This window comes from Urtica dioica, chromosome 8 (genome assembly GCF_054948205.1).
Source record: "Urtica dioica subsp. dioica isolate 48M chromosome 8, U.dioica_male_clone48M_v1_H2, whole genome shotgun sequence".
In the NCBI taxonomy this organism is placed as follows: Eukaryota; Viridiplantae; Streptophyta; class Magnoliopsida; order Rosales; family Urticaceae; genus Urtica; species Urtica dioica.
In genome coordinates, this window is record NC_142763.1 from 30,286,897 (window position 1) to 30,314,447 (window position 27,551).

At 37.6% G+C, this 27,551-nt stretch overlaps 2 protein-coding genes across 4 annotated transcripts; both read left to right on the forward strand.

The window, feature by feature from the left end:
* The first annotated feature begins 2,064 nt into the window (after nt 1–2,064).
* Nucleotides 2,065–3,808, forward strand: LOC149389102 (uncharacterized). The gene is made up of 4 exons (XM_089622562.1): nt 2,065–2,707; nt 2,939–3,183; nt 3,271–3,342; nt 3,800–3,808. The coding sequence occupies exons 1-4, from the start codon at nt 2,065–2,067 to the stop codon at nt 3,806–3,808; spliced, it is 969 nt and encodes a 322-aa protein (XP_089478688.1).
* A 17,245-nt stretch (nt 3,809–21,053) lies between these two features.
* NPY2 (Phototropic-responsive NPH3 family protein) lies at nt 21,054–26,610 on the forward strand. 3 transcript variants are annotated; one of them, XM_089623337.1, is made up of 6 exons: nt 21,054–21,239; nt 22,695–22,854; nt 23,312–23,381; nt 23,482–24,075; nt 24,607–25,215; nt 25,733–26,610. In XM_089623337.1, the coding sequence occupies exons 2-6, from the start codon at nt 22,793–22,795 to the stop codon at nt 26,261–26,263; spliced, it is 1,866 nt and encodes a 621-aa protein (XP_089479463.1). In that variant the 5' UTR covers nt 21,054–21,239; nt 22,695–22,792; the 3' UTR covers nt 26,264–26,610. The 3 variants fall into 3 exon arrangements, with proteins under 3 accessions (XP_089479463.1, XP_089479462.1, XP_089479464.1); XM_089623336.1 differs by having other exon boundaries at nt 22,722–22,854; XM_089623338.1 differs by lacking the exon at nt 21,054–21,239 and adding an exon at nt 21,304–21,321 and having other exon boundaries at nt 22,722–22,854.
* Nucleotides 26,611–27,551: the final 941 nt, after the last annotated feature.

Genomic DNA, 27,551 nt, shown 5'->3' on the forward strand with positions numbered 1-27,551 from the left:
CAATCCCGATAACTATGGGAGAAAACCCGAGAAGTAAAACCACAAACACCCCATGGGTAGTGGTTCCAGGGAAATCCTCTTTCAACGCGATCATTGGCCGACCAACTTTGCAGTCCCTCAGAGCCATCACTTCAGTAGAATATTTGAAGATGAAGTTTCCTACCGAGCACGGAGTATGCGAAGCAGTGGGAACTCGGGCTCTCGCAAGAAGCTGTTATGCAAATTATCTCAAAGAAAGTCAGGACAAAGATGTTCGCAAAGTCATGGTGATTGATTCAGACTTCGACCCACGCCTTCCGAGCCGAGAAGAAATTGGCCAAGGAGATGAAATTGAGGAGGTCATCCCGGGTCCGAAGCAACCTGAGAAAAAGCTCAAGATTGGAAAATATCTTGAATAAGGTACCAAAAATAATTTAATTTCTCTTTTGTCTAATAGCTTAGACATATTTGCCTGGTCACAGTCCGACATGACAGTGATAGATCCTCAAGTAGCATGTCATAGGTTGAATATAGACCCTAAGGAAAAACCTATTAGGCAAAAGAGAAGAGCCTTAAACTCCGAAAGGTGTATAGCCTTAAAAGAAGAAGTAGACAAACTAATCTCTAACAGGTCGATAAAAGAAACTAAATATCCGAAATGGGTAGCAAATCCCGTCCTGGTCAAGAAACCTAACGGAAAATGGAGAACTTGTGTAGATTTTACAGATATAAACAAGGCTTGCCCAAATGATAGTTTCCCAATATCGAGAATAGATCAATTAGTAGACGCCACAGCTGGTCACGAGCTTTTAAGCTTCATGGATGCCTATTCTGGATATAATCAAATCCCCATGTACAGTCCCGGCCAGGATCACACAGCATTTATAACCGACCGGGGGCTATACTGATACACAGTAATGCCTTTCGGATTAAAAAATACGGGGGCAACATACCAGAGATTAGTAAATCGTATGTTTGCTGAATTACTCGGAGTCACAATGGAAGCATACATTGATGACTTACCAGTTAAAAGCCGAAAAATAAGTGAACATACAGATGATCTTATAAGATCATTCGAAATTTTGAGACAATATCGCATGAAACTTAATCCTCTAAAATGTACTTTCGGTGTTTCTGCAGGAAGATTCTTAGGTTTCATCGTTCATGAACGAGGCATAGAGGTAAATCTAGAGAAGATCACAGCTCTATTGAACATGACACCGCCGCGAAACATAAAAGAAGTACAGAAGCTGACAAGGTGCATAGCTGCACTAAGTCGTTTTATTTCAAGATCTACCGATCGGAGCATTCACTTCTTTAATGCCCTCAGAGGCTCCAAAGAATTTGAGTGGACTGAGCAATGTAACGAAAGCTTCGAGTCCCTGAAGGAGCACTTGGCATGGCCTCCGACTTTAAGAAAAGTGCAAGAAGGAGAGCATCTGGAAATTTACTTAGCAGTATCAGAGCACGCAGTCAGCTCAGCATTAATAAAAAATGAGGGAAAAAACCAAGTCCCGGTTTATTATACTTCGCGACATCTTAACGAGGCGGAAGGGAGATACCCGGAACTAGAGAAGCTAGCCTTCGCCCTCATTACCACGTCTCGGAAGCTGAAGCACTATTTCCTCGCACATCCGATCACAGTCCTAACCAATTTTCCGCTCTGCCAAGTGCGGCAGAAACCTGATGTGTCCGGAAGATTAATGAAATGGTCGATCGAGCTGACACAATACGATATACATTTCCGCCCCGACCAGCAATTAAAGGACAAGCAGTAGCTGATCTCATCGCGGAATTCACGTACAGACCAGTAGATTTCCCAATTTGGGAAATGCACGTAGATGGAGCAGCGAACGAAAAGGGATCCGGAGTCGGGATCGCACTGACCAGCCCAAAAGAAGATAAGGTAAAATTTGCTCTAAAATTCGATTTCAACGCATCAAACAATGAAGCCGAGTACGAAGCCATGATACATGGACTTCAAATAGCAAAAGATTTAGAAATCAAAAACTCAAAGTATACTCGGATTCTCAGTTAATTGTTAATCAAATGAAATATGAATTTCAGGCAAAAGGCAAAAAAAAAATGTCGCTATATGCCGAGAAGGCCAGAAGCCTGGCAAATGAATTCGAGCTCTGCGAAATCACTCAAATCCTTAGAGCCATGAATGAAGAGGCTGATTCTTTAGCAAAATTGGCCACCCAAGGATCCGACTCGGAGTCAATCCCAGTGATCAAAGTTGGGCAGTCTAGCATCGAGCAGACCCCTCTTGTGCTTCAGATCGACCACCGAGAGTCGTGGCAAACTCCGATTAAGGAGTACTTGAAGCATGGAGCTTTGTCCATGGATAAGAATGAGGCCAGAAGTTTGAAATTCAGAGTTGCTCGGTATTTCTTAGAGGGTCAAAATCTCTACAAAAGAGGATTTTCTCAGGCCCTCCTCAAATGTCTGGACGAAGATAAAGCCGAGTACGCTCTCAAAGAAATCCAAGAGGGGATATGCGGAAGCCACATCGGATGCGAGACACTAGCACAGAAGATTATCCGGCAAGGACTCTACTGGCCAACATTGAAAGCCGATGCCCGACGCATGACACAAAGATGCGTCAAGTGCCACAAATTCTCTAACGTCCCAAGGCTCCCTCCTAATCCTCTTATCACCCTCTCGTGCCCGATTCCATTCGCAGAATGGGGAATAGATCTAATCGGAGCATTGCCAACAGGCCGGGGTGGATGCAGGTACGCAATAGTAGCAATCGATTATTTTTCAAAATGGGTTGAAGCTGAACCCTTAAACAAAATAACCGCTCATGCTATCGAAAAATTTGTATGGAAAAACATCATTACTCGATTTGGGATCCCAGTCAAAATTGTATCCGACCACGGAACTCAGTTTGACTGTGACTCTTTCAAAAATTTTTGCGAAAAATATGGCATTAACAAAGTTTTTTCTACTCCAGTCCGACCTCAATCCAACGGATTGGTGGTAGCCGTCAACAAGACCATAAAACACGGTCTAAAGACAAAGCTGGACGAGCAGAAATCAGAATGGGTAGATATGCTTCAAGAGGTTCTCTGGTCATACAGAACCACCGAGCACTTCGCAACTGGCGATACGCCTTTCTCTCTCGCATACGGTTCCGACGCGGGTATTCCGACCGATATTATGATACCAACAGTGAGAAGAGAAAACTACTCCACGGAGGTAAATAATGAAATCTTAAAAATTAACCTAGACTTACTTGAAGAAAAAAGAGAAAAAGCTAGATTAATAAATCTTGCTAACCAACAGAAAGTTACTCGGTATTTCAACAGGAAAGTCCGACCAAGATCGTTCAAGATCGGCGACAAAGTCCTCAGAAGGGTTTTTCTTCACACCAAAATCCAACAAGACGGGGCCTTTGGCGCAAATTGGGAAGGACCCTACATCATCCGAGAAGACTTCGGAAACGGGGCATACCGATTACAACGATTGAGTGGTGAAATGGAGAAAAATCCTTGGAATGCCGAGCATCTTCGCCATTTCTTTGTCTAAACACTTCAATTTTTAATTCACAAAGCGGCTTGGTCGCATGCATTGTACTTTCGAATTTAAAAAGCGGCTTGGTCGCATACATTGTACTTTCAAATTTAAAAAGCGGCTTGGTCGCATACACTTTTGATTTTTAATAGTATATATTCCTTTTTATTCATGTTGTTTTACTCGGTACCCAGAAGCATGTCTTTTAAACTAATTCAACAAAATAAACTTCAGGGCAGGAAGGCTACGTACATAAAATTCAAACAACCTTAGATATCTTTAAATTTTTCTTTGAGAACAGAAAACTTAAGTTCATTAATTACATCGTTATGTTCAGTACTTAGCTCTTGTTACTTGGTCTTTATCTTCGCTGAATTCACAAACATAAATAAAATAAGCTCCGACCACGAAGAAATTATCTCAAAACCCAAGAAGGAAAAAATTACACATTAAAAGGATCCGACCACGGATCAATTGTTCAAGACCCAAACGGGTTAGCAAAAAAAAAAAGAATAAAAATAAAACTCCTTGCCCTAATCGCCTCCTCCCTCCAGGTCGTCGCTAGCTCTTGACTCCGAATCCTCATCAAGATCCGTAGTATCCAAAGTAGGATTCTTCGGACCGAGGATCCGAACAGCTTCGTTTATCCCAGCGGTATAAAGATCATCGCGCATGTTGCGATAATCCTCGGAAGCTTTGTACTATTCCACCGCCGCCAAGCGAGCAGCCTCGAGATCTGCTTGGAATTTCTGCGCAAGCTCTGACCGAACCTTCGCCACTTCGTCCCTAGCCGCGTTCCTCTCCTTGAGAAAGCGATCGTTCCGTTGCCTCAAAGATGTGAGCTCGGAACCTAGTAATCCGACGAGGCCGACCACACCAACAAAGCTCTGTGGTGATCATAAAGGTCAGCTACAAAAATAATACAAGGAAAGAAAAGAGATACCGACTAGATAAATAAAAACGTACCGAAACCACGGAGTCGGTGACTTGGTTAAGCCTCTCTAGAGGCTCAGACTCCAGGACCGCCTGGACCTTCTCGGCATGGAGATGCTCGTGAAGGAAGGTGACGATCGGAGTCAGGTGGTCGGATGCTGAAGAAGGCTCAATCAGGCTTTTCCTCAGAGAAGAGCTCGGATGTTCCGAGACCTTCGAAGAAGATGGAGTCGCCCGCTTACCCGCAGCTGAAGCCTTGGAAGCCTTAGTACGTTTCGGGTTAAGAGGGACTTGTTCGGGAGCGGCTCTCTTCTTCGCCATCTGTGCAATCTCTGTTAAGAAAACAAAAGTAAGAACAAGAGAAAATTGGAACGTATTTGATTTGATAAAAAATAAATAAAATGCTTACTTGAATATGGATAATAGTAATACTAGTCGAGTAAGTCTGGGTCCGACAACACAAAAGTCGACCGATCAGCCTCCGAAATATCAAAAATCTCGGAATGAAGTGGTCACTCCTCCTCGGAATATTGCGGAAGAGAACCTGGGACCAAACATAGAATATGTAAAGAAACCAGATAAGAAATCTGACAAAAAAAAAAAGGAAAATTTTTGAACTAGAGTCACACCCAGTTCCGAGAACGAAGCGTTTATTGGGCATCTCTCGTAGAAAGCATTCCCCTCAATCCAAAAGAAGTAATCCTTCCAATTCTTCTGACTGGAAGGAAGACGAGTGACGATTCTAGATTTTTCGTCATGGGCCCGAGCATAGTAATAACCGTGCTGCCCCGGAGCCGACTTGAGCGAGTAATACTGAGAAAAGTCCTCTAGAGTGACGGGACGATTCTAAATTTTTGCCTACAAAACAGCCATCCCGAAAAAAATCTTATAAACATTAGGGAGAAGCTGAGTAGGAGAGCATCCGAGGTCGGAGAGGAACTGAGATATAAAGGGATGCATCGGCAATCCTCCGATCACGTTCAAGATAGCCTTATTAAATGCTATCTTCCCGGCAGGAGGCTGGTCAGCCTTCTCGTCCTCTGAAGGAGCCGAGATGATGATCCCATCTGCGATCTCGAATTCCTCTGTCAAGTCTTGTATATATTTCTCGGTAACCCGAGAAGTCCATATTTTGGCCGAAAACTGGCCTTCCTTCCGTTCAAAAATCAGGGCCTCATCTTCCTCCTCCGGAAGATCTACCCCAAAAGTCCTCCCGCTCGGACCTGGAGCACCTTGAGGATCTGCCCCTTCTCGGACCAGCGAAGGAGAAGGGCTCATCGTATCACGAGACTCCGACTCGCTTCCCCCCGAAGAAGCAGACGATGACGATATCTCCAAGACCATGGTCTCCCTACACGACAGGGAAGACGAGTCAAAAACCCTTTCTTCGTTATCGACCCCCTCAGACCTGAGACTGGGGTACACGCATGATTCATCATAAGCTATTACGAGACGATCCCATCCGATCTCCGGGATATGATACCAAACGCGACTCCTGAGGAAAGGAAATTTGGATCCATCCGACAGGATAACATGATCGGGGTCAGGCTCCGATCGCCGAACGACACGAGGGTCGTAACTCAGGTCAGGACGTGCAAGTCCTCCCATGTCCCTAAGGAAGTTGAGAAACTATGATCCCCAAAGTCCGGAGGGTCCGAATACGAGAAATGATATGAAGATAAACGCAGATCACAGAGCAACAACCATAGGCAGGGAAAATATCAGGTTAAAAGCGAAGAAATCCTACCCAAAATATTGAAGGTCGGAAAATTCGGATAGCAGACGAGTAAGCTGGGTCACATTCCGAATAGGCAGATCAAGCCGAGAACGCGCCGAGAGTAAAATTTGGGAGGAAATGCGAAATGAATCCAAAATCTCAGGAAAAGCCTTACATAAAGAAAGCGAACGGCTCAGATTAAGTGTGCCCAAGAAGCCACTCGGATCTGACCGTCGAAGCGAAGCAACGTAACGATTCAGTACGATCAAAACCAAACGTCACCTCAAACAAAAGAAGAATGTAGGGCTCTTACTCGGAACACACCAAGACGAGCAGAAAAGCAAAGATGAACACGGCCTTTTATTCCGCCGAGATAGTTCCTTACCATTTTTGCTAAAAATACTAAGTAACTAGAGGGCTGCTGTTACGGGATAATTTGGTCGAGCACCGAGTATATTAGTTGGAATCCCGAGCAGTAGACAAACTCCAGCACCGAGCTCAAGTAAATAGACCAAAGAGCTAACCATTGAAAAGGAACGATCCGTTCATAAGGTAAGAACGAAACCTACCGATCAGAACTTCGGAGAGAAGAGAAGACCGTATGTCAAAGACTAGTCAAACCAAAAGAAAACATGTTTCAAATTCCTAAAACGCACACCTCAACGGTTCCAAAATCATACAGAGAGTAGTAACCGTCCACCTCTGCGAGAGGAAAGCGGCAGTTACCAAAAAACCACCAAGAACGTGGGATTGATCACCCCACGTTCACTAGAATAACCGGCAGAGCCCACGACCATGTGGTAAAGGAAGCAACCCCAGACGGGTATAAATAGGAAGCTACAAAGATTCTCAGGGGAGACAAAAAAAATTTACGTCTTTCTTGCTTTCTTCTACTTAGAACCCCTTGTAAACATTGCTCTCTTGTATTAGATTCGTCAGTATAAAGAGAAAGTCTTGCCTAAATCATATCAGTACTCGGAGTCCTTGTACTCGGAGCCTGTGTATTTTCTTATGATATTGTTGTACTAATTTTACAGGTTAACAGTTGGCGCTAGAAGGATGAGGCTAGAAGCTAAAGAATATGGCTAGTTCATCCACACCCATGAACGCCGTCTCCAACCAGGAGACAGAGATAGAGCACCACAATCGCACCTTGCCTCTCACCTTGGAAGAAATAGCTGAACTTCTCCCGAAACCTAGTCTCGAAGAACAATTCAGATAGATGCAAGAGCGTCTTTCGGTCTTAGAGGCGAATAACAGGGAGCTGAAGAGAAGGTTGCAGGCGAGGAGAGTCACACTGCGAAGCGCAGTGGTGATCCCAGATGAGGAACCCTCACACCGATCAGGGAAAGAACCCGTTGGGCAGGATCCGCAGGTTAAGAAACCTCGGAAACACGCTAAAGATCGGTATGAGAGGATAGATGACGACTCTGAGTCCGAGAATGAGCAGTCCAAAAGATTTCTGATCGGTACCAGCCTTCGATGGACAAAAGTCATTCAAATATTGGCAGAAATAACGCAGGAGGCTCAGAAACTGAAGACAGTGCGAGCACCAACGAAACGAATTTCAAAAGATTGGAGCGTTGAATTGAAGAGGTGGCTCTTGGCCAGAAGGAGTCTATCCCAAAGGTCGGAGAGACTATCTCCTCATTCACAGCACGGGTGTTAGAACATCTGTTACCTGATCGCTTCAGGATGCCAAGCATTCCTGTTTACGATGGGAAGACCGACCCAGGAGACCATCTAGACACTTTCTCGTCTTGGATGCTGTTGCAAGGAGCAGGACCAGAGGTTATGTGCAGGGCATTCTCTATCACCTTAACAGGCTCAGCCAAAAGGTGGTACAGGAAGCTTAAGCCAAACTCTATAGGATCTTGGAAGCAGTTATCCAGAAAGTTCATGGAACAGTTTGTCGGTTCCTGCTCGGGAAAAACTCCCAAAGAAAGGTTGTTAGCGGTAAGACAGGCCCATGATGAGTCATTAAAGGATTTTATTAATCGCTACTCGGAGCAAGCTCTGCAGGTCGATGATCTGAATGAATACTTTAAGCTTTTGGATGGGCTTTTGAATCTTTACACTCTAAAGTTGTGCATCGTCATTCAAAATCTCCAACCACACTAAGTTAAACCATTGTTTACCATACCATGGTGCTTCTGAAAACACATCTCGGAGAATCTGTCTTTACTCGGAGTCTTTATTGGATCAATTTAAAAAATGTGTCTTGAACCTCATCGCTTTGCTTCGTTGGAGATGACCAAAGACAAAAACTCGTATATAATCCCACCTCAAGAGAGTTCGGACTTCTCAACAAAAACAAAAAACTCCATAAAGCAACTAGAATAATATCTTTCACTCCCACAAGGTCCTCAATTCAAACATGATTCTCGTATAAGAGCCCATAATCTAATTTTTCTTTTTTCGTTAAGAGCTCATTATCCACATTCTAGAGCCACTCAACCGGCTCTTTTGTCTTCAATAGAGTGCTTCCTTATAAAACAAGGTATTCAACTTTTTCTCTTTTACTCTTTGACCCAAGACGCCTCCGCACAAAAAAGTTAAATCTGAGACATTGAGAGAATCTAAAACCCGTCTTTGCTTCTTAATCCCATTTCAAATATATGTATTTTTTTTCTCCCCCGCTTGCTAGGGCCTTCAGACACTCACTAGACGTCTATTTCTCTCCAATGATTTTTTCATACCCGTCTTCATCGCACCAAGCCACTTAAAACATTAACCTCTGAGTAGTACTAAAAAAGGCCGACCTTTTCCCTTCAATCGTAACAATGATGGGACGATGATTGGACGTAAAAAGATCTAAGTGTTGGAGAACCATCAAGGAAAAAGCCTCAACCTAATCGTTATTCGCCACACACTAATCTAAGAGCTAAGAATAGAATCATCGCCGATTATTTGTCTCCATGTAAAAGGATCAACGTTAAAACCAAGGGCCTCCAAGTTTCACTCATCCAAGGCCCTTCTACGAAAATGTTAGTATTACCCCCATCGCACATCTATGGTCCCAAAGAAAGCTCACGCACCATTTTTAACAACTTATACGTAATTTTTTAAAGATCCACGACGGGATTTCCATAAATATCCATACAAATGTCAATTATCCTCATCACCAGTCGTCATTTTAGCTTTGATATGGAATCTTTAAATGGATCTCAATATATTCACCACTTTTAGATTCATAGATAAAAATGAATTCGGGAGAGTCCTTCAACACATGAAACTAGAGGGCCTCTTACGTCAAAGAGTATGTGATCCCTTGGACATTCCATAGACCGTCTATCATGACGGTGTCCTTGTTCAAAAAAAGGCTAAGATCGGAACCTGACTATGATCATGTCTTAAATGAGCTTATCTCTTACTCTTTAATGGACGTGCGTCAAATTGTTATACATATATTTCCATAAACTAGTTTCTATATCTAGTTTGAGTTCTTTTTAAAAGTACAATTTTTTTTTCGTAAAACTATAAAAGAGAAGCTGACGCACGTTTCTTAGAGAGCAAGAGATAAGCTCTTAGGGGGCGGGCGTCACAATGTGGTATCTGAGCACATCCAAGTCAGTCATTCTCCAGATAAGCTCCAAATTTTTGTGTTCATCCTCCACACCAAAGACCCGGATTAACAAACTTTAATTTTAGACGAAAACAAGCATTAACATATTAAAAAAAAAATACTCATCAAATCAAATTTTAACTCATGATCAAAGAGAGAAACTGAATCACATGAAGTAATCTATCAAGACCCATCATTAAATCATCATCGAATCAGACACCAATTCATGGCAAAAACCCAAACCCTAGAAATTAAAAATCCCCAATTTTATTTCTAAAACCAATAATCAAAATCTTTATAATATCCACACATGGGTTTCAAACAAAACACATGAAGCAAAAAAGAACAAGAAGCCTTTACCTTGACTCAAGAGAAATTCGTTGAGATCCATTCCCTGCCAACTTGTGCTCTTTCTTTCTCAAAAAATTTGTATCACTTTCTCTCTAAACTTCTTTTCAAGAGTAAAGTGAAGTAAAATTAGAGAATCTAGGTTTTGTCCAAGAGTTTTGGTAATTTTTCATTTTAGTTCCAATTTCTTCAAAATTTCCCTTGGGACCCCTTTTTTCTTTTGTAAACACATCAACCCAAATCTCTCCAAATGACAACACTACACTCATTTATGATGACTCACGTAATTTTCATAACCCCCCCCCCCCCCCCCCCCCCCCCCCCGTTTGACTTCTGCTCGTTTCATTGAAATTTTGGCACTTTTACCATTCCTCATGTAAAATAATTTTCTTAATTTTCTTGTAACCGTAAAATATGAAATAAGGTTCTAAAAACTTTCATAGTATTTTTGAGCTTGTTTTCTAATTTTTCAGGAACTTTTGAACCTTGTGTTCGAGAACTTTTCCTTTGTCTTTGTTTGAAAGACCTCAGAGAGATGTTAAGCAGTATAAGAGGTTGATTGGAAGGTTGTTATATTTTTACTATAACAAGGCCAGACATAACTTATGCAATGCATTCGTTAAGTCACTCGTTCAAGTACCCACTCTTGCAAGCCGTACATCATCTTTTTCGATATGTCAAGGTTAATTTAGAATTAGGATTATTTTATCCATCTAATTCTACAACTCAATCCGAGCTTTTTCTGATGGTGATTAGGTCACGTGCCTTGATACTAGTTGATCAATGATTGGTTATTGTGTTTTTATAGGTGATGCACTCGTAGTATGGAAATCAAAAAAAGCAATCAACGGTGTCTAGAAGCTATGCAAAAGTGGGATACATGTCGTTAGCAACGACAATGAGTGAGGTTCTCTTGTTGCAGCAGCTAAGGAAGGATTTCCAGATTGCTAGTTCGTCATCATCCGTGATATGTTGTGACAATCAGGATGCTATGCATATAGCCTCGAATCCAACATATCACGAAAGGACCAAACATATTGAAATAGATTTTCATTTTGTTAGAGATCATTTGCTAAGTGGATTGGAAAAACTTCTTCCTATTCGTACTCAGCACCAAATCGTTGACGTCTTTACGAAGCCCTTGGCTTCGCTGGCGTTGCAGCATCTCATGTCCAAGATGAACTTGAACAATATCTTCATTTCATCTTGAGGGAGATTATTGGAGCTTAGATTCAGCGTTTGGGTTATTGAAGAATGGATTAACTTGTGACTCGCACAACCCAATTATGAAAAGCTTTATTTCATGTCGTTTTACTCATGTCATTTTTTTTAATTAGTCCAACGACCAGTCGTTTTCTGTGACTTGGTATGTTGAGTCTAATTAATACCTTTACCGACATCTTGTACTTAAATAGGGATTTGTACTTTTCACTCTCGATTTTGATGAATGAATTTTTTTTTTCTTTTGTCTTTTTTTTACAAAGTTCTACTCTGAAATCTCTCTTCTTCTCTTCTCTTCTTCCTTACAGAGATCTCATATTCAATAGCTCATGCAGTTCGGTACCGACTCGAAGGGTACGGTACTTTATCGTTTAACTTGACCAAAAGTGTACAAGCATAGCCATAATTGGTGATATAACTACCATTTTAACCTTGAATACCAAGTTTGATCATTTTATAAGGACTGTAGCCATATAGCTACTAAAAATTTATGAAAATTACATAATAATTTTGGTTAACTAATCAAATAACTAACACGCGGAATAATTAAGCTAGAATTATCCTTAATTAATGGAATCTATTTTACATAAAACAATGTATACATAACATCTCCAATAATAACACTCTTTTAGTGCAATTTTTACACCAAATATAATATAATTTGTTCAAATTTTTTTTTATATTGTTCCAATGTAATAATACCACATCATATTACACTAAAGAAAATATTCTACGAATATAATTTTAGATTAAGTTTCTTAGTTTGATATCCATTAATTATATATCTAATTACATATAATAGCATTGTAAATTATTTATTAATCATATATAGACTTACGAACATGAGTGGACTGAGGTTGAAGAGGATCATTGCAATCTTTAGAGATGATTGAGTAGTTGTAGTCGAGAAGGTCTAAGATATGTGTGTCACCAAAATATGGGTCACTCCCATAAGACCGTGAGGCGCTAATTTTATACTTTTGGCAAACCTTCTCCATAAGGACCACTTCAACTAATTATTCCGTGAGGTGCCAGTCTTGGGCTCAGGGGAAAGATTGCAATTGTCGACCAATTTGTGCACGGATGACCTAGTCCATTCTTCAAAGTCAGATCTACGATCAGGGTCTAAACTCAACTGAGTCGATCTACTGAAATCAACAAGGTCTAGATGGTTCAGCGGAAGTAACGTAACATGTCATGAACCAAACAAAAAAAAAAGCAGTTTTTGGCAGTCTCCCCTAACAAACATTCAGTACACTCTCGTGCACATGTGAGGTTCTTCATGATTGACATTGTATCATCCGATACATATCATGGTCCCCACCGAATTAAATAACTCGGCCCACGCCTCAGTATTTGAAAATTGGCTCCCCCGAGCGCTTGAACTTGTCCCATCGACTCTCGTCGCCACTGAAAGAGGCTTCCTAGTTCCTACCTTCCAACTTTAGGCGCTTGGAAAAGCAATATACAACATCTCTCGTTCCACTTGATGATTTAGAGATTTGAAGCGAGTTGATAATAATGTAATGATCAGAATTACAAGAGTGAGTAATTTAACCTAAAGCAAACTCAAAGGAATAGGGAAAAGACTAAAAAAAAACATTATCTAATAATTATAGCAATAATAATACTGTAATGCTAATATGATTGACCTTCTATCTTTCAGTTAGTTTTGAGTGTCTGTTAGACCAACACTGTGTATAAGTTCTGTGTTAAAATATCCTTATTGGATGCCAAAACATGATAATAAACCTGACAATTAGAAAATTGATTAAAAAAAATTGTATTTTTTAAGGTATATACATAGCAAAACGAAAGAGATTATCGTCTTAGAACCCATTTATTGTTGTAGAAATTAACCGAGCTATGCCTTATTTTCTAAACTATTTCTATGAATATCCAACTTCTCGTTCCTATTTTAAGAAAGTCTCATTTTATTCTGACAACACCTTATTTATATAGTTTTTTCTTTCCTGTTTACGATTTTTTTTTAATGTTTACAGTTTAGTTTATATTTTTATTAGTTTTTTACAGTTTCATATAAAATAACAGTAAAATTATCTGAAATTTGAAAATAATGAGATATTTATGAATGAATCACCATCTTCAAATAAAATATTTGTGGATGTTCCCCTTTATTGTTTCTCTTGATTTCAAGCTTTGTGATTGTTTGGGCCTAGTCATTATGAATATGTTAGAACAAACTGATTGGGCTGGATAAAACTTGGTTCGCATATCGCATAAAATTCGAAATCTTCCCTACTTTCTTCTACATAATTTTATCTTACTTCACATTTTTGAACCGTAAAAACGTCACTGTTTCCATAGGATGTTAATCTGAATGTGTTTTCATTTCAAATTATGAAACAAGAAAAGGTAACAAGGTGTCCATCCATCATGGTTTCACATTTAAGAGAAATATCAAAATCGTCGTGTCTTTGATTAAAAGGCTGGTTCCCAATAAATTATCCTTATATATCATGGAAATTCATATTGAATTTTTCGCTTATTTGTACTAGTTTATCCAAAACATGGACAAGACATAATAAACACTGGTTGATGGGTCAGAGACGAAAAATGATAAATAGGCAATTAACAACGTCAATAATTAAAGTAATGAAAATAAATGCTATTGCTATATGAAAAATTTGTTGTAATTAGTCAATTTCTTATTTCTTTTAAAATTTTAGCAAAAATCTTATTTTGTTAAAAAAAATAGCTCACCAAGTCAGCAGTAACTTAATTAACTAAAGAGTAAATTAAATTTATTTTTTAATTAACTAATTTACTGTGAGTTTGATGGACTATTTTTTTTATAAAATAAAAATTTTGATTATTTTTTTGAAATGAAAGTGAGCTATTGAGTTACTAGCTTAATTGCCTTTTTATTATATTGCAGCTTATACCGTAACTAGATATTAGCTACTTATGACTATACAGGGTAAATGGTAGTAAAAGCGCTATATAGACTATAGAGGCGATCATATAGGCATTTATTATCAACCGTATTATATTGAAAACAAAATTAAATAGTGGACTGGCAAGCTAACAAAAAAATGCTTAAAATCTGCATGCTCTCACTTTCACAATTGCAAAATAGATTTTTTTTATATTTTTTTTTTTTAATTTATTTTTTATTTTTTTACCTATATATCAAACTAGGCTAATTAAGTACTTATAAAAAAACTAGCTAATTAATTACAGATAACATAGCTTATTAATCAACCATATAACCTTTAATATAGTGGACCTTATCACATTTGTGCAGATTATTTTTGCGCGTGCACTTTTTTTACCTTTTCTCTAACTCTCAAATATATGTCACATATATACTTGGTGTCACTGGTCCCATTTTCTCATTGGAAAGACCATTTACATGAAACATGGGAAAGATTCTTGAGCTCATACTACAATATTCTGGTGTGGTGGTCCTCACCATGTTGAACACTCATTACACACTTTTAGGTCACATAAAAAGAGTGCCAAATAAATATGTACTCCTTGATGCTAATATTTTAATATAAAATAGATGGATTGGCAGTGAAAAGAAAAATATTTTACTTTAGTTTGAGTCACACATTCGTTGCATTCGTCACCGCTTCATCATGATAATACGAATGGTGCTCATGATTAGGCCTTTGTTGTTGTCAAGGAAAAATCCGTGTTAGCACAATTATTATAAACGGCTAATTTATATTAACCAATATCTGATTTTAATATATTTATTCTTAATTTTTGTGTTTAAGTACTGATATTTATGTTTTTAATGAGCAGCGGATCTTAAAGAATGATGGATATAAACTGATTAAAGTTGAATGCATGGGAACGTATTGATTGATTATTAACAATGTTAGTATTTTGATATAATTTTAATTCAGGAATGTTATTAACACTTTGATTTTCAACGCCAAATATTGAATACTGAATAGCTAGTGTAGCGATCACAGCACTAAAATTAAGAAAATTTAAAATTTAAGGTTATTGGCATTTATATCTTACATTTTTCATATTTATATCGTACATCTAATAATAATAATAATAATGATAATAATAATCGTACTAATAATAATAATAATAATGATTTTTAGTTTGTTTGAGGCAAATAATAATTGTAATTATTATTATTATTGTGCCGTAACAAGTATTTTCATGAGATATTATGGCGCAGGACTACACATGCATATGTTTTAAAATGTTTGATGAAATCATTTTTTAAAACATATCGCATTATTTTTTCTGCTTCATTCATTTGTACAAATAGTGCCCCAATTTTCGGCAAGTAGATTATTTAACAACTATTTTTATACCATTTTGATTAGGAGCCTAGATGCGAAATTAAAAGAGAGAGTACAAATTAACAGCTAAAATATACTATATATGCAGTATTAATGGGGAAGCAAAGAATCTGGATCTTCAAGCATATATGAAATCCTCCAGTGTCTGGAAATTATTGAAAGATTGTCCCCAAAAAATTAATATACGACTCTCTCTGATGATCTCTCTTCACTTGAATGGTACACTAAGAGACACCAAGCAATTCAAACACATGTTTAAGACGATCCTCTACAAGATATGCTCAGTCTCTACTCTCTACGTATATATAGCTAGCTCGGACTTGGTGATTATTGTCTCAAAATTTTCACTTCAATAATAATATTTTTTTGGGAGTCAGATATACGATATATACATATATATATATATATATATATATATATATATATATATTCTTTCATGTATTGTGTTTATATATATTGCAATTTGATAGGTCAAAGTAGTGACAGATCAGATCCAAATATGACCCACATATTATATATATATATATATATATATATATATATATATATATATCGTTTAAGATTAGATTCTAAGTCTAACGTACAGATGAAAAAATGTATGCAACTTAATGCTGTTATAACGTTGTTGGAAGTTGTTTAAACAAATTATTGGCGTGACGATGATTTGTTGACTAATCTTTACCGATAAACCCTCCGCGACAGCATGGCTTTCTTACATTGCAACCGAAAAAGGGAAAAAAAGGGAAATAATAATAAAGTTACTTACTTAATTTGACTATATTATGTGTACATTGAGAATTTGAGATCATGTACCAGCTAGCTCAAATACCTAGCTGCAGGAATCAAGTGTTTAACAAGATATCTTATTTTTATTCATATGGGGTTTTGAATATGTAAAAAATATATATTGCAACACAACAGACTCACACACTGTCAAAATTCCGAGAAAAAAAAGCACACCGTCAAAATAATATACATATATATAACAGTATAATTTATACCAGTACAGTCAGCACCATGTGTTTGTTGAAACGTAAGGCATCGATATATGAATATATATATATATATATATATATATATAATTTAGGAAACAAAAAATAGAGAGAGAGAGGGAGAGAGAGGGGGAGAGAGAGAGATCTGGTCAGGCAAAACTGTTTGCGGTGTATAGTTATTATAAAACAGAAACTATAATTATCTAGCACTATCATGGGGATGCGTTGAGATGGGATTATGATAATATCATGAGGGTGACTTTTATATTGAGGCCATATTCTTTTGGTGATTTTTCAAGGTCATCTTTCTTTTAGCATCTCTTCTTCACGGCAGGTTTAATTTAGGCGAGTCAAACTCACCGTTAATAATTAAAGTAATAATACATACATGCATGTATGTATGTAATGGAGATGAATATTAAAGCCTCTCTCTGTCACACACACAGAATCAGTTTGTTTGTTTTTCTTCAAAGCAGATCGTTGTAACTTGTAAAATACGCTGTTGCATACTATTATATGCGCATACATACAATTAATATGCCTGATAAAGTTTAAAAAGAAAAAGCTGATAATTTATAACCCTAGTAACAAGGAATCGAAGTTTATAATATTTATTTCATAATTAATTATTAGGTAAGTTATTATTTTATTCATAGAGAAGAAAAAGTTACCAAAAAGTAATGGCCCCCGAGAAGGTCGGTTTTAGGCTAATGGAATTAAGGGGCAAAAACCTAATTCCTATCTCGTATAGTCTTACAGCAAAGAAGACGTGGGAAAAAAATAATACGAGGGCTAGTTTTGTAAGATATATAAAATGGTCAAACTAAGGAAAGCCAAGTCAAAGAACATATAGTCGAATAGCCCAACATAATTTGCATGACTCATCAATCTCAGATTAATAGCTTTACCAACCCCTAGTCATGATTTATTTATGCCCATGGCAGGCTTCAAAAGCTAGAAGATTGTTTTATTTTTAAAATAGAAATTTGTAACAAACTAAGCCATTATAAACTTAACGTTTGTGATATAGTCAACGTTTGAAAATTTTAGGAAAAAATAGTCAAACAGATGAGGTGACACTTGAATAATCCATTTGAATTTTTCATTTTATTATTATTTTTTATTTGATTTATTTTATATATTTTATATATTTTTTGCTACAGTTCATCACACACTCTCTCTTATACAGTTTTTTTTTTCTCATCAAAACTTCAAAAAATTATATATTCCTCATATGAACTCGAAATTGAGTGATTTCGAACCCCGGATTCGTGGCGAGGAGAGCTTTAAAAATAGACCCATTGTCATTAATTTCGATTTTTAAAAATTATTTACAATTTTTTTTGTTAATTATAGCATGTTTAAATTTAAGTCAAATATAATTATCATTGACTATTTTCCTAAACATTTGCAAACGTTGACTACATTCCAATTTTATAAGTTATTTTACTACAAATTTATAATGCCTTTTAAAATATTCGTTTTGAGTAATTAACTAATAATTTCCCTCAATTAAATATGAAGTTTTAGGCCTTTTCACTTAAACTTCTAAATAAAATAAGGAAAATTAGTATGAAATGGCCAATTCAAACTAATTCTTTAGTAAAATAGCCATAGTTTCATTTGTTTGGTAAAATAGCCATCTCTCAAAAACTTTAACCAGAGAAAGAGGATTGAATCGCCTTCACTCTCGCCGCCGGCGGAATTGGCTTCGTCTTCATCGGCAGAATCAGCTTCGTTCTCCTCGACCACCACTCCCTCCACGATCTCGCCGCCCTCGCCGTCTCCGTCATCGCCGCCTCCGGCGACGACGCTGCTCGGAGAATCGTCTTCGAAGAAGGCGTCCTAAGACCGTCGAGTCTTCTCCCGCAGCGATCCGGTTCCGCCGCCGCCGTCGGAGCGATCGGGAACGACGCGAGCGTCGAGGACGCAAGAATCGCGTCACCGAAGACGGAGCTGTTCCGGTTCTGCTTCAGATCCTCGTCTCCGGTGCCGAATCTGATGCACATGAAAAGACGACTGGATCCGTTGGATTTCCAGATTGTCAGTAAATTTAATCTTGCCTTCATTAATTTTAATCTTGCCTTCATTAAATTTAATGATGCCTTCATTAATTTTAATCCTGTCTTTATTGGCCATTTTGCATGTACTTGGTAAACTTGTGCTATTTTGTAAAAGCTTAAGTTCTATTGGGCTATATAGCTGCTGGACCCATAAAATAACTACGTAAAATTTAGTAAGTTAGTTGGTTCCTTTATGACACATTTTTAGTGTTTTGACAAACTGTTCATTCTTTAAAAAAATTGGCTACATGTTATTCATCGCTGCTTGAAACAATAGGGCCAAGATCTTTCTCGACAAGTCTTTTGATTTTTAATGCTAGATTTTTAAAGATTTGATCAAATTTTGGTTTCCCAAATTTGTGGGATTCAAAAGAGATATTTTTAATTCTAGTACTCATTATAACAACGATTGTATCAAATTATCAATAATTTAGTATTGTCAAGTCTTCTTATGCGGACTTTATTTTATCTCAATGAGTTGTCGTGTTTGAGAAGAAGAACAGTATATATATATACGCTTTCTATTGACAATGATAATCGTTGTGTTCGATCGATCCTAAATTTTTAAGTTACAATTTGATTTGTAATAATTCTATAAATGAGCGCCGTGTAATTGAATAGACGACTTTCAATAAATGAGCGCCGTCTATTTTTTTTCCCCATACGTCTTACATGGATCTTATGTAGTGCACTAATATACTTTTGACATCAATTCTACTGAAATGTCTATATTTTAATTTCTTTTTATATAGTTGTATTATGGACACATCATATATATGTTGTACTCATAAATATACAAAACAAAACGCGAGAGATGTATAATTTTTTTTTTGTTTCATTGTCAAACCATTTGCGAGAATATAGAAAATTTTTCATGTCCATATGATATTTCATGCCCATGTGTTGAATGTGAAAACTAGCAATATATGAATATATGTACTTTGAGAACACTTGGTCATCCACAACATCGATAAATAAGAGCTACACACAATAAGTTTATCTTGGTGGTGAATGGTAAGGGTAAGGTAATAATTGTTTGTATTCTCTGTCTTTGTTCGATACTATGAAGAGGTTCTCTATTCTTTTATTTCTGAGACCTCTATCTGCGATACCTTTCCGGTACCAAATTCATGAACCTTAAGGCTTATAGTTACTAGAAGTCTTATTTATGATGTAGCCATTGATCCGGAACTTCAACATCTTCTTTCATAAATATATATGCTATATCTAAGAGTATTAGACAGTAAAGAACGGCTTGAAGTAAGATAAAGTCTGTTGGTGAGCTGTAAAGGCCCGAATACCTGAACGGAGTAGGGTAGAGAACTCCTTTGATTTGGATTTTAATGGTACAAGGAGGTATGATAATAGTGATGTTGATGTTCATGCGCCACATGTCTGTTATGGTTAATGCTATTTAAGATGAGCAACTGGATAATCTCGACGATTCGCTGTTAAAATGACGATGAAAATTTTATATATCTCAGTTGTACCAAATTTATAAAACTATCAATTGTAGCAAGGTTATTCAATCTCATTTGGGATGACCCGAACTTAGAATGTCGGTTTGCAATAAGGACCGGTTCGAGCGCTTTAGCCGATCCTTATTCTCTCTCGGGCCCATTAAATAGGACTTTTTGGGTCATAATTGGAAAATGGCCCACCACTAAATATCTCCCCAATGCAATTACTCTTACAATGTCATTATTATTAGTTCACATTTGTAAAACGTACAAAGATGACCAAAGAAGGAAGTATTTCTAGACATATTATGGTGAGCTTTCATGCTCATATCAGATTGGAACAATGGCAATGAACATGTGTGAGAATAATAAATGGTATCAGAGGGCATAATGTACCTAGACAATCTTGAAATTCAAGCCAATCAATGCTCTGTGCATTCCATTATTAGTATGAGATATCACCACTTGTTTTATATCAGCCAAGACTAAAAACAAATAACAATTTCATTTTTAATATTATTTTTTGTATTATTATACTGAGCTTTTCGGTGACCGTTGATCATCACTTCCTAGTTTTCTGATGCCACATGATAAACATATAAAGGAGAGAGAGAGTCAAATTCATTCCAAAAAATACATGGTTGTGTGTTGAGATTTTAACTAATTAGATTTAGAAAGTCATGAAATAAGCATTAAATAATAGAGCGTAGAGAGACCGGGCTGTCTATGGGAACAACAAGAAAGCTGAGTGTCAGTTCTTGGCGTGCATTACTCAGCAATGTAATAAAGTCTTCTTAATTATAATGCCCTCACACAACCCTCGTATATTATCAACATTTTTTCTCTTACTTTATTATTATTATTTTTCGTTTTATTTTTTTCCTTTTCATGGCAATTAAAAACCAATATTCAAAAAGTAAAAAAAAAAAAAAAAGCATTTTCCGTCTTTGAAAAAAGCAGCAGGACAAACACAACGAGTTAGTAACTTGGCTTTTAAAAGTTCTCAACTTTTAATGCTTTTCCGAGTCTTCTTGGGACTTATTAAAAACACACTTAGGCTTTAAGGGTCTCTTCACTTCAAACACAAACAGCTGTTGATATGTTGTGTCAAAATGCCGGCGTTGAAGGTCTAATAGTAACATAGTGGGTGAGTTTTTTTAGTATTTATTTTCCATTTTTATTTTAAAGTTCTTATCTTGGGTCAATTTTGCTTGTTTTTTAGTTTCAAGGTTTGGTTCTGATGCCATAAAATGCTGTCCTTTTTCTTTCTGAACCTTTGTTTGCATTGTGTTGTTGCTATTCTTAGATTTGATGAAATGGGTTTTTTTGGGGTTTACGCAGAGAGTTGATTTTGGGGCTCTTGTCTCTCTGTCCCTTTTTTTTTTTTTTTTTTTTAAATGTTGGTTTATGATTGTGCTATTTGTGCATACAGATTTCTTCAATGTAGAGATTCCTTTCACAAACACAACGTAACACATGATCTCACTTGTGCTACTACTATCAATGTTAAATATTATTATAATGCTACAAAAAAGAGATTTGAGAAAGATATATTCTGGTAGATTCCTCAGATTTCACATCAGTACTTGTAGTGATTTTGCTGTTTGGTAGTTTGATCTTTTCGATTGATTGTTCGTCCACTATATTATTACTGATTTTTCTTCTTCTTATTAAACTTTATGCATTGGTGATCTTTCCCATTTATTCCTATATACTTTGCCCTGAAGGAAAAAATAAAATAAAATAAAGAAAGCAAGATGCTTCTTGTCTACCGTTTTGGTGCTTCCTTCAACTGATACCGAGATGCTGTTTTCTGTTGCAGTTTTCCAACTCCAACGGTTAAAATTTAATTGAAATTTAAATATAAAAAAAAAAATGTGTTTTGGGTTTGGGACTTGAAGCTTAAGTGAGAGAGGGCTTTGTGGCATATGCTGAATCACTAGTTGAGCTTTATTTTAATCTCAAGAGAGAAAACAAATGAAAACAAGCAATCAGAGAGAGATGGAGATTAATTAAAACAATTATATGTGGTGGTGAAAGATTTAAATCCATTTCTGGTCAGATTTTCATTGAGTGTGAGTGTGTTTTTGTGAATAGTTTAGTGTTGAGAGTCTGTTGGCAATGTCTCCTCTGCTGACTCGGTTTCCCCGAGCTCCGTGGGCTTTTGCCGCCGACCAAGGAAACACACTCTCTCTCCATTGAAACTTGTATTATAATAATTTCCTATACATAATTATATATAAATACACACCACTGCAACTACACATCTCACAGCAGTGTATTTTTCCTTGCTTAGACTTGACATTTTCTCAATCTCTCCTCTCTTTCTCTCTCGTTCTTGTTCGGACTATCCTTCCATAGATCTGTTTACTTGAAAGGGGCTTTTGAAGCCTTCTATACTAATATACATATATATTATATATATGTATTGTGTGTGTGTATAGTTACTGAGTATTTGGTCACATTTCAGCATTTTAGGGGGGGCTTTCACTTTCTTTCTTGTCACTCAAAATGGGATTGATTGTGGAGTCTTTATGTTGAGGATGAGTGGTGTTCAAGCAAGCTTTTTGATTTACTTTAGCTAGTGCTGATCAGATTTTAGCTCTCTGTGTGTGTTGTGGGCAAATAGGTCTTTTTCTTGGAGAGGCAGGCTTATAGAGTTTTTGCAAAAGATCTTGCTTTTTATATTGATTCACCAAGATGAAGTTTATGAAACTTGGATCGAAGCCGGATTCTTTTCAGACCGATGGCAAAACTCAAAGGTGAGACCTTTTTTTTTTCTTCATCTTTTTCCATTTTCCTTTATCGATTCGCTTTCATTTTCTTCATCTTCGTCTTTTTATAATTCATAGTTTGAGATTTGTGTTGCTTGTGTGGTTAATTCTTCTTCCTAACCCATTTAAATTTGTTGATCCAGTTTGTGAAAGCTATCTTCTGTTTTGGGTGGACTTAAGACTGCTCAATGAATGATATAAAGAAACTTGATTTGGTTTCTATTTTTGGTTAAATTTGTGGGTATAAAAATGATAGTGAATGAGTAATGACTCAACCTTGGCGTCGTTTATTTAGTGTTTGCTTGCTTATACGTAATTATTCTGTCTCATTTTTTTCCATGATATGAATTACAATTTTTTTTGTTTTGTTTATCGAATTTCTACTTCAAAATGCTGATTTGCTTATGAAACTCAAAAACACCATTTTTTTTTAATTCATTTGCAGGTTCGTCGCTAGTGAATTGGCCTCGGATATAACCGTACATATTGGAGATGTACAGTTTTTTCTACACAAGGTAAAGCCTCATCTATAACCTTTGCCAAGCAAAACTAGCTTCAAGTTGCGGGTATATATAAAATATTTATTTTAATTTTTTTTTTTTTTTTTTTTTGCAGTTTCCGCTTCTGTCGAAGAGCGCGCTCCTACAACGGCTTGTGGCGGCGGCGGCGGAGGATCAAACGGACGAGGTGTTCATCGCAGACATTCCCGGCGGAACCGAGGCGTTCGAGATCTGCGCAAAGTTCTGCTACGGAATGACAGTGACACTGAACGCCCACAACGTCGTTCTGGCTCGGTGCGCCGCGGAGTTTCTGGAGATGCACGAGAGCCTCGAGAAGGGCAATTTGGTGTACAAGATCGACGTGTTCCTCGGGACGAGCATCTTCCGCGGCTGGAAAGACTCCATCATCGTCCTCCAGACCACCAAGTCGATGCCGACCTCGCTGCCCGAGGAGCTCAAGCTCACTGCTCGTTGCGTCGAGGCTATCGCCGCCAAGGCCTGTGTTGACGTGGCGCGAGTCGATTGGTCCTACTCCTACAACCGCAAGAAGCTTCCGGAAGAGAACGGGAGCCTCGCCAAACGGGGCGTCCCGGGCGACTGGTGGGTCGAGGATCTCTGCGAGCTCGAGGTCGATCTCTATAAGAGAGTCCTCGCGAGTATAAAGGCTAAGGCCACGGTTTCGAGCGAGGTTGTTGGAGAAGCCCTCAAGGTAAATTTGAATTTTTTTTTTTTTTGGTTAATATCAGGTAAAATTTAACCTGTTTTTTTTTGGGTTAGGTTGACTGAATTTCAGTTTATTGAAAACCGTAAAATTCGGTGTAAAATTAGACAAAATTCGTGTTAACGGTGTTTAAACACACTAATGGATTAGCAAATAGCCAAGGTTTCTTTAAAATTAGTGAAATAGTTGAAACTTTTAGAAGTATGCCAGTATTAGAAATAGCCAAGGTTATTTTGACAGCCATTTAATTATTTGATAATGCTAATATACACTTGTAATTTTTTCGGTTAATTTCATGTAGCCATTAAACCCAAAAAGCATCTTAGCAGGTTAACCAAAATTAACTAAATATCATCTATTTATCTGTACATTTTTTTTAACCTATAACTAAGTAAAAGTTTCATTTTTTATTATTCTGATTTTAATTTTTTTAATATGATAATTTTTGGTGAGAAATTAACTAAAAAAAAAATATCAAAATCAAAATTAGACTAACAGTATCTTCACCTTTCCCTGAAGGCCTACGCCTACAGGAGGCTCCCGGGTTTCGGGAAGGGAGCGATCCAGTGCGGGGGAGACGCGGGGAAGCACCGGAAGACCGTGGACACGATCGCTCGGCTTTTGCCGGCGGAGAAAGGGAGCGTCTCGTGCGGGTTCCTTCTGAGGCTGTTGAAGGCAGCGAGTCTGGTGGGGTCCGGCGAGGCCGTGAAGAACGAGCTCGTGAAGAGGATCGGCCAGCAGCTCGAGGCAGCCTCGGTGGCCGACATCATGATACGATCCTCGTCGGAGGACGAGGACGTTGGCTCTTCGACGATGTACGACGTCGGGATCGTGAGGAGGATCGTGGCGGAGTTCTTGAGGCAAGACGAGGAAGAAGACGACGAGGATTCGATGGGCAATGAGATCGAGCCGTTGGAGAACGGGGACAAGTTTCGGAAACGGAGCCACGGGATTCTGTCGGACGCTTCCAAGCTGATGGTGGCAAAGCTGATCGACGGATACTTGGCCGAGATAGCCAAGGACCCGAACTTGCCGTTATCCACGTTCGTCGATCTTGCAGAGATGGTGTCGGGAATCTCCCGGCCTTCCCATGACGGGATATACCGAGCCATAGACATGTATCTCAAGGTAGCACATTATGTTTTTTTTAGTCCTTTGGATTTATTTATGAATTTAATCTAATTTAAAATTGCCCCTTTTCATTTATTTTCGTTGATTTTTTATTCGGAACTAGATTTTTGAGCACATTAGTTCTCTTTCTCATATAATTGATTATATAGCGTTTTAGTCATTTTATGAGGGAGAACTAGACATATAGCTACTTTAGACACGATTCGTTAAAATTCTAGTCTAATCATTCGAGAATTAAGAAAATAGTCGGAAATAAGACAAGACGCATGCGACATAGACATAGATTTTGACATTCTTCTTTTGAAAAACATATCAAACTTTTTTTTTTTTTTTTTTTTTATTTTTTTATACAGAATCAATCTGGTTTAATGACATTTCCAAATCTATAATAAACAAGTCTATTGAAATTCGCACGTATGTTCTATAGAGTAGAGTGTTTAGGATTTGAATGCGGAATAGAGGACCATTTTTGGCACACGAAAGTGGTGTAATAGTTGGGCGACTATGCATGTAGGAACACGCGGGGGTGAGCAAGAGCGAGAGGAAGAGGATATGCAAGCTGATGGAGACGCGGAGGCTGTCGGCGGAGGCGTGCTCGCACGCCGTCCAAAACGAGCGGCTGCCGCTGCGCGTGGTGGTGCAGGTGCTCTTCTTCGAGCAGGCGAGGGCCTGCGGCAGCTCCACCCCCGACCTCCCCAAAAACATCAACAGCGCCTCCCGCGGCAGCAGCTCGCGCGGTGACGACGAGGACTGGGACGCCGTTGCCACCGCCGACGAGCTCCGAGCCCTCCGCGGAGAGCTCGCCTCCCTCCGCCTCTCCACCGCCAACGCCAAGCCCGCCGCCGCCGCCTCAAAGGTCAGAGGCGTGCTCGGCTCCAAGAAGATCTTCGCTCGCCTCTGGTCCAACAAGGCCTCCCCCGCCCCCCGAGACGCTAATAATACTAATAATAACAGCGGGTCCGACTCCTCCGGGAGCCTCGGCTCCGTCGTCCAGGAGGAGGCCAAGTCCACTCCCTCCAGGAATCGGAGGCATTCCGTTTCGTAGTCTATAGACAAGAAAGATAGGATTTTTTTTTTTTTTTTTTTTTGGGGTCGTTCTTCTTCTGTTTGAGACATTAGCAACTTGGAAAAAAAGCAAAAAGAAAATGAACTTTGGTTGGTTTTTCTAATTAAGCAAGAAATGAAGTACATATGACTTAGGCTGGAAGAGGGAGGGAGAGGCATTTTGGTGGGATTTAGTCCTAAAGTTGAACACTTGCTACAAGCCTTTTGGACTCTTGACCCTTTGAGGGCATATGGGCTTGTTGTGTCCACTAATTCAAATAATTACATTCTTGCATTTTAACTAATTGGCTAAGCCAACATTATCTTACCAACAAAGACTAGTCTGTATTGGGATCCCTTCTGTATTAGTAATGGAAAATGATTTGTTTATAATTTATATCATATGTGAATAGACCAATGTTCAAAATATCGGGATATATCAGTGCTATATCGCCGATATATCGTTTTTTGAAGAGTCTCGGTAAAATATCCGTTGTAATCGTTATTGTTTTATAAATATCGTTAAAATATCGATGATCTATCGGTAAAATACCGATGTTTTTCAGTAGTTAAAAAATCCAAAATATCAACAAATATCGTCCAAATTTGAAAATATCGTTTTATTTGTTTTTATATTTTATTTTTTCTTTATTTTTTTATTTATTATTTCTTATTATTTATACATTTTACTTATTAATTTTACATAGTATAATGATATTATCAATATTTCCTTATTTATATTTTATAATACATATAAATATAGGGTCAAGCGGCTATATAGCCAAATAGAACTTAAGTTTTTGCAAAATAGCCATAGTTTGCCAACTATAAGCAAACTAGCCCAAATAAGATTAATCTAGGCTGGATTAAATTTAATCCCAACGAACTATAAAGACAGAATGTAAGTTTTATAAAGGCTGGATTAAAATTAATCGAGGCAGGATTAAAAGTTGTAGTACTCTCAATTGACTATTTTGCTATACCTAATGAAACTATGGCTATTTTGCAAAAGTCATAGTTTGAATTGGCTATTTCATATCATTTTTCCATAAATATATGTATGATAAATAACGTATTATATATATATATATAATATATATAATAGTAGTAAATAATTAAATATATAATATTATTCCTTTTTATTATTTTAAAGAATATTTGTAATGTAGTAGAATATTTGTAATGTAGTAGAAAAATAAACAATTTTTTTTTTTTAAAGTTATTTTATTACATTTTTTTTAATATTGAGAAAGTAATGTAAATATTAATAACGTATATCTATAAGAAAA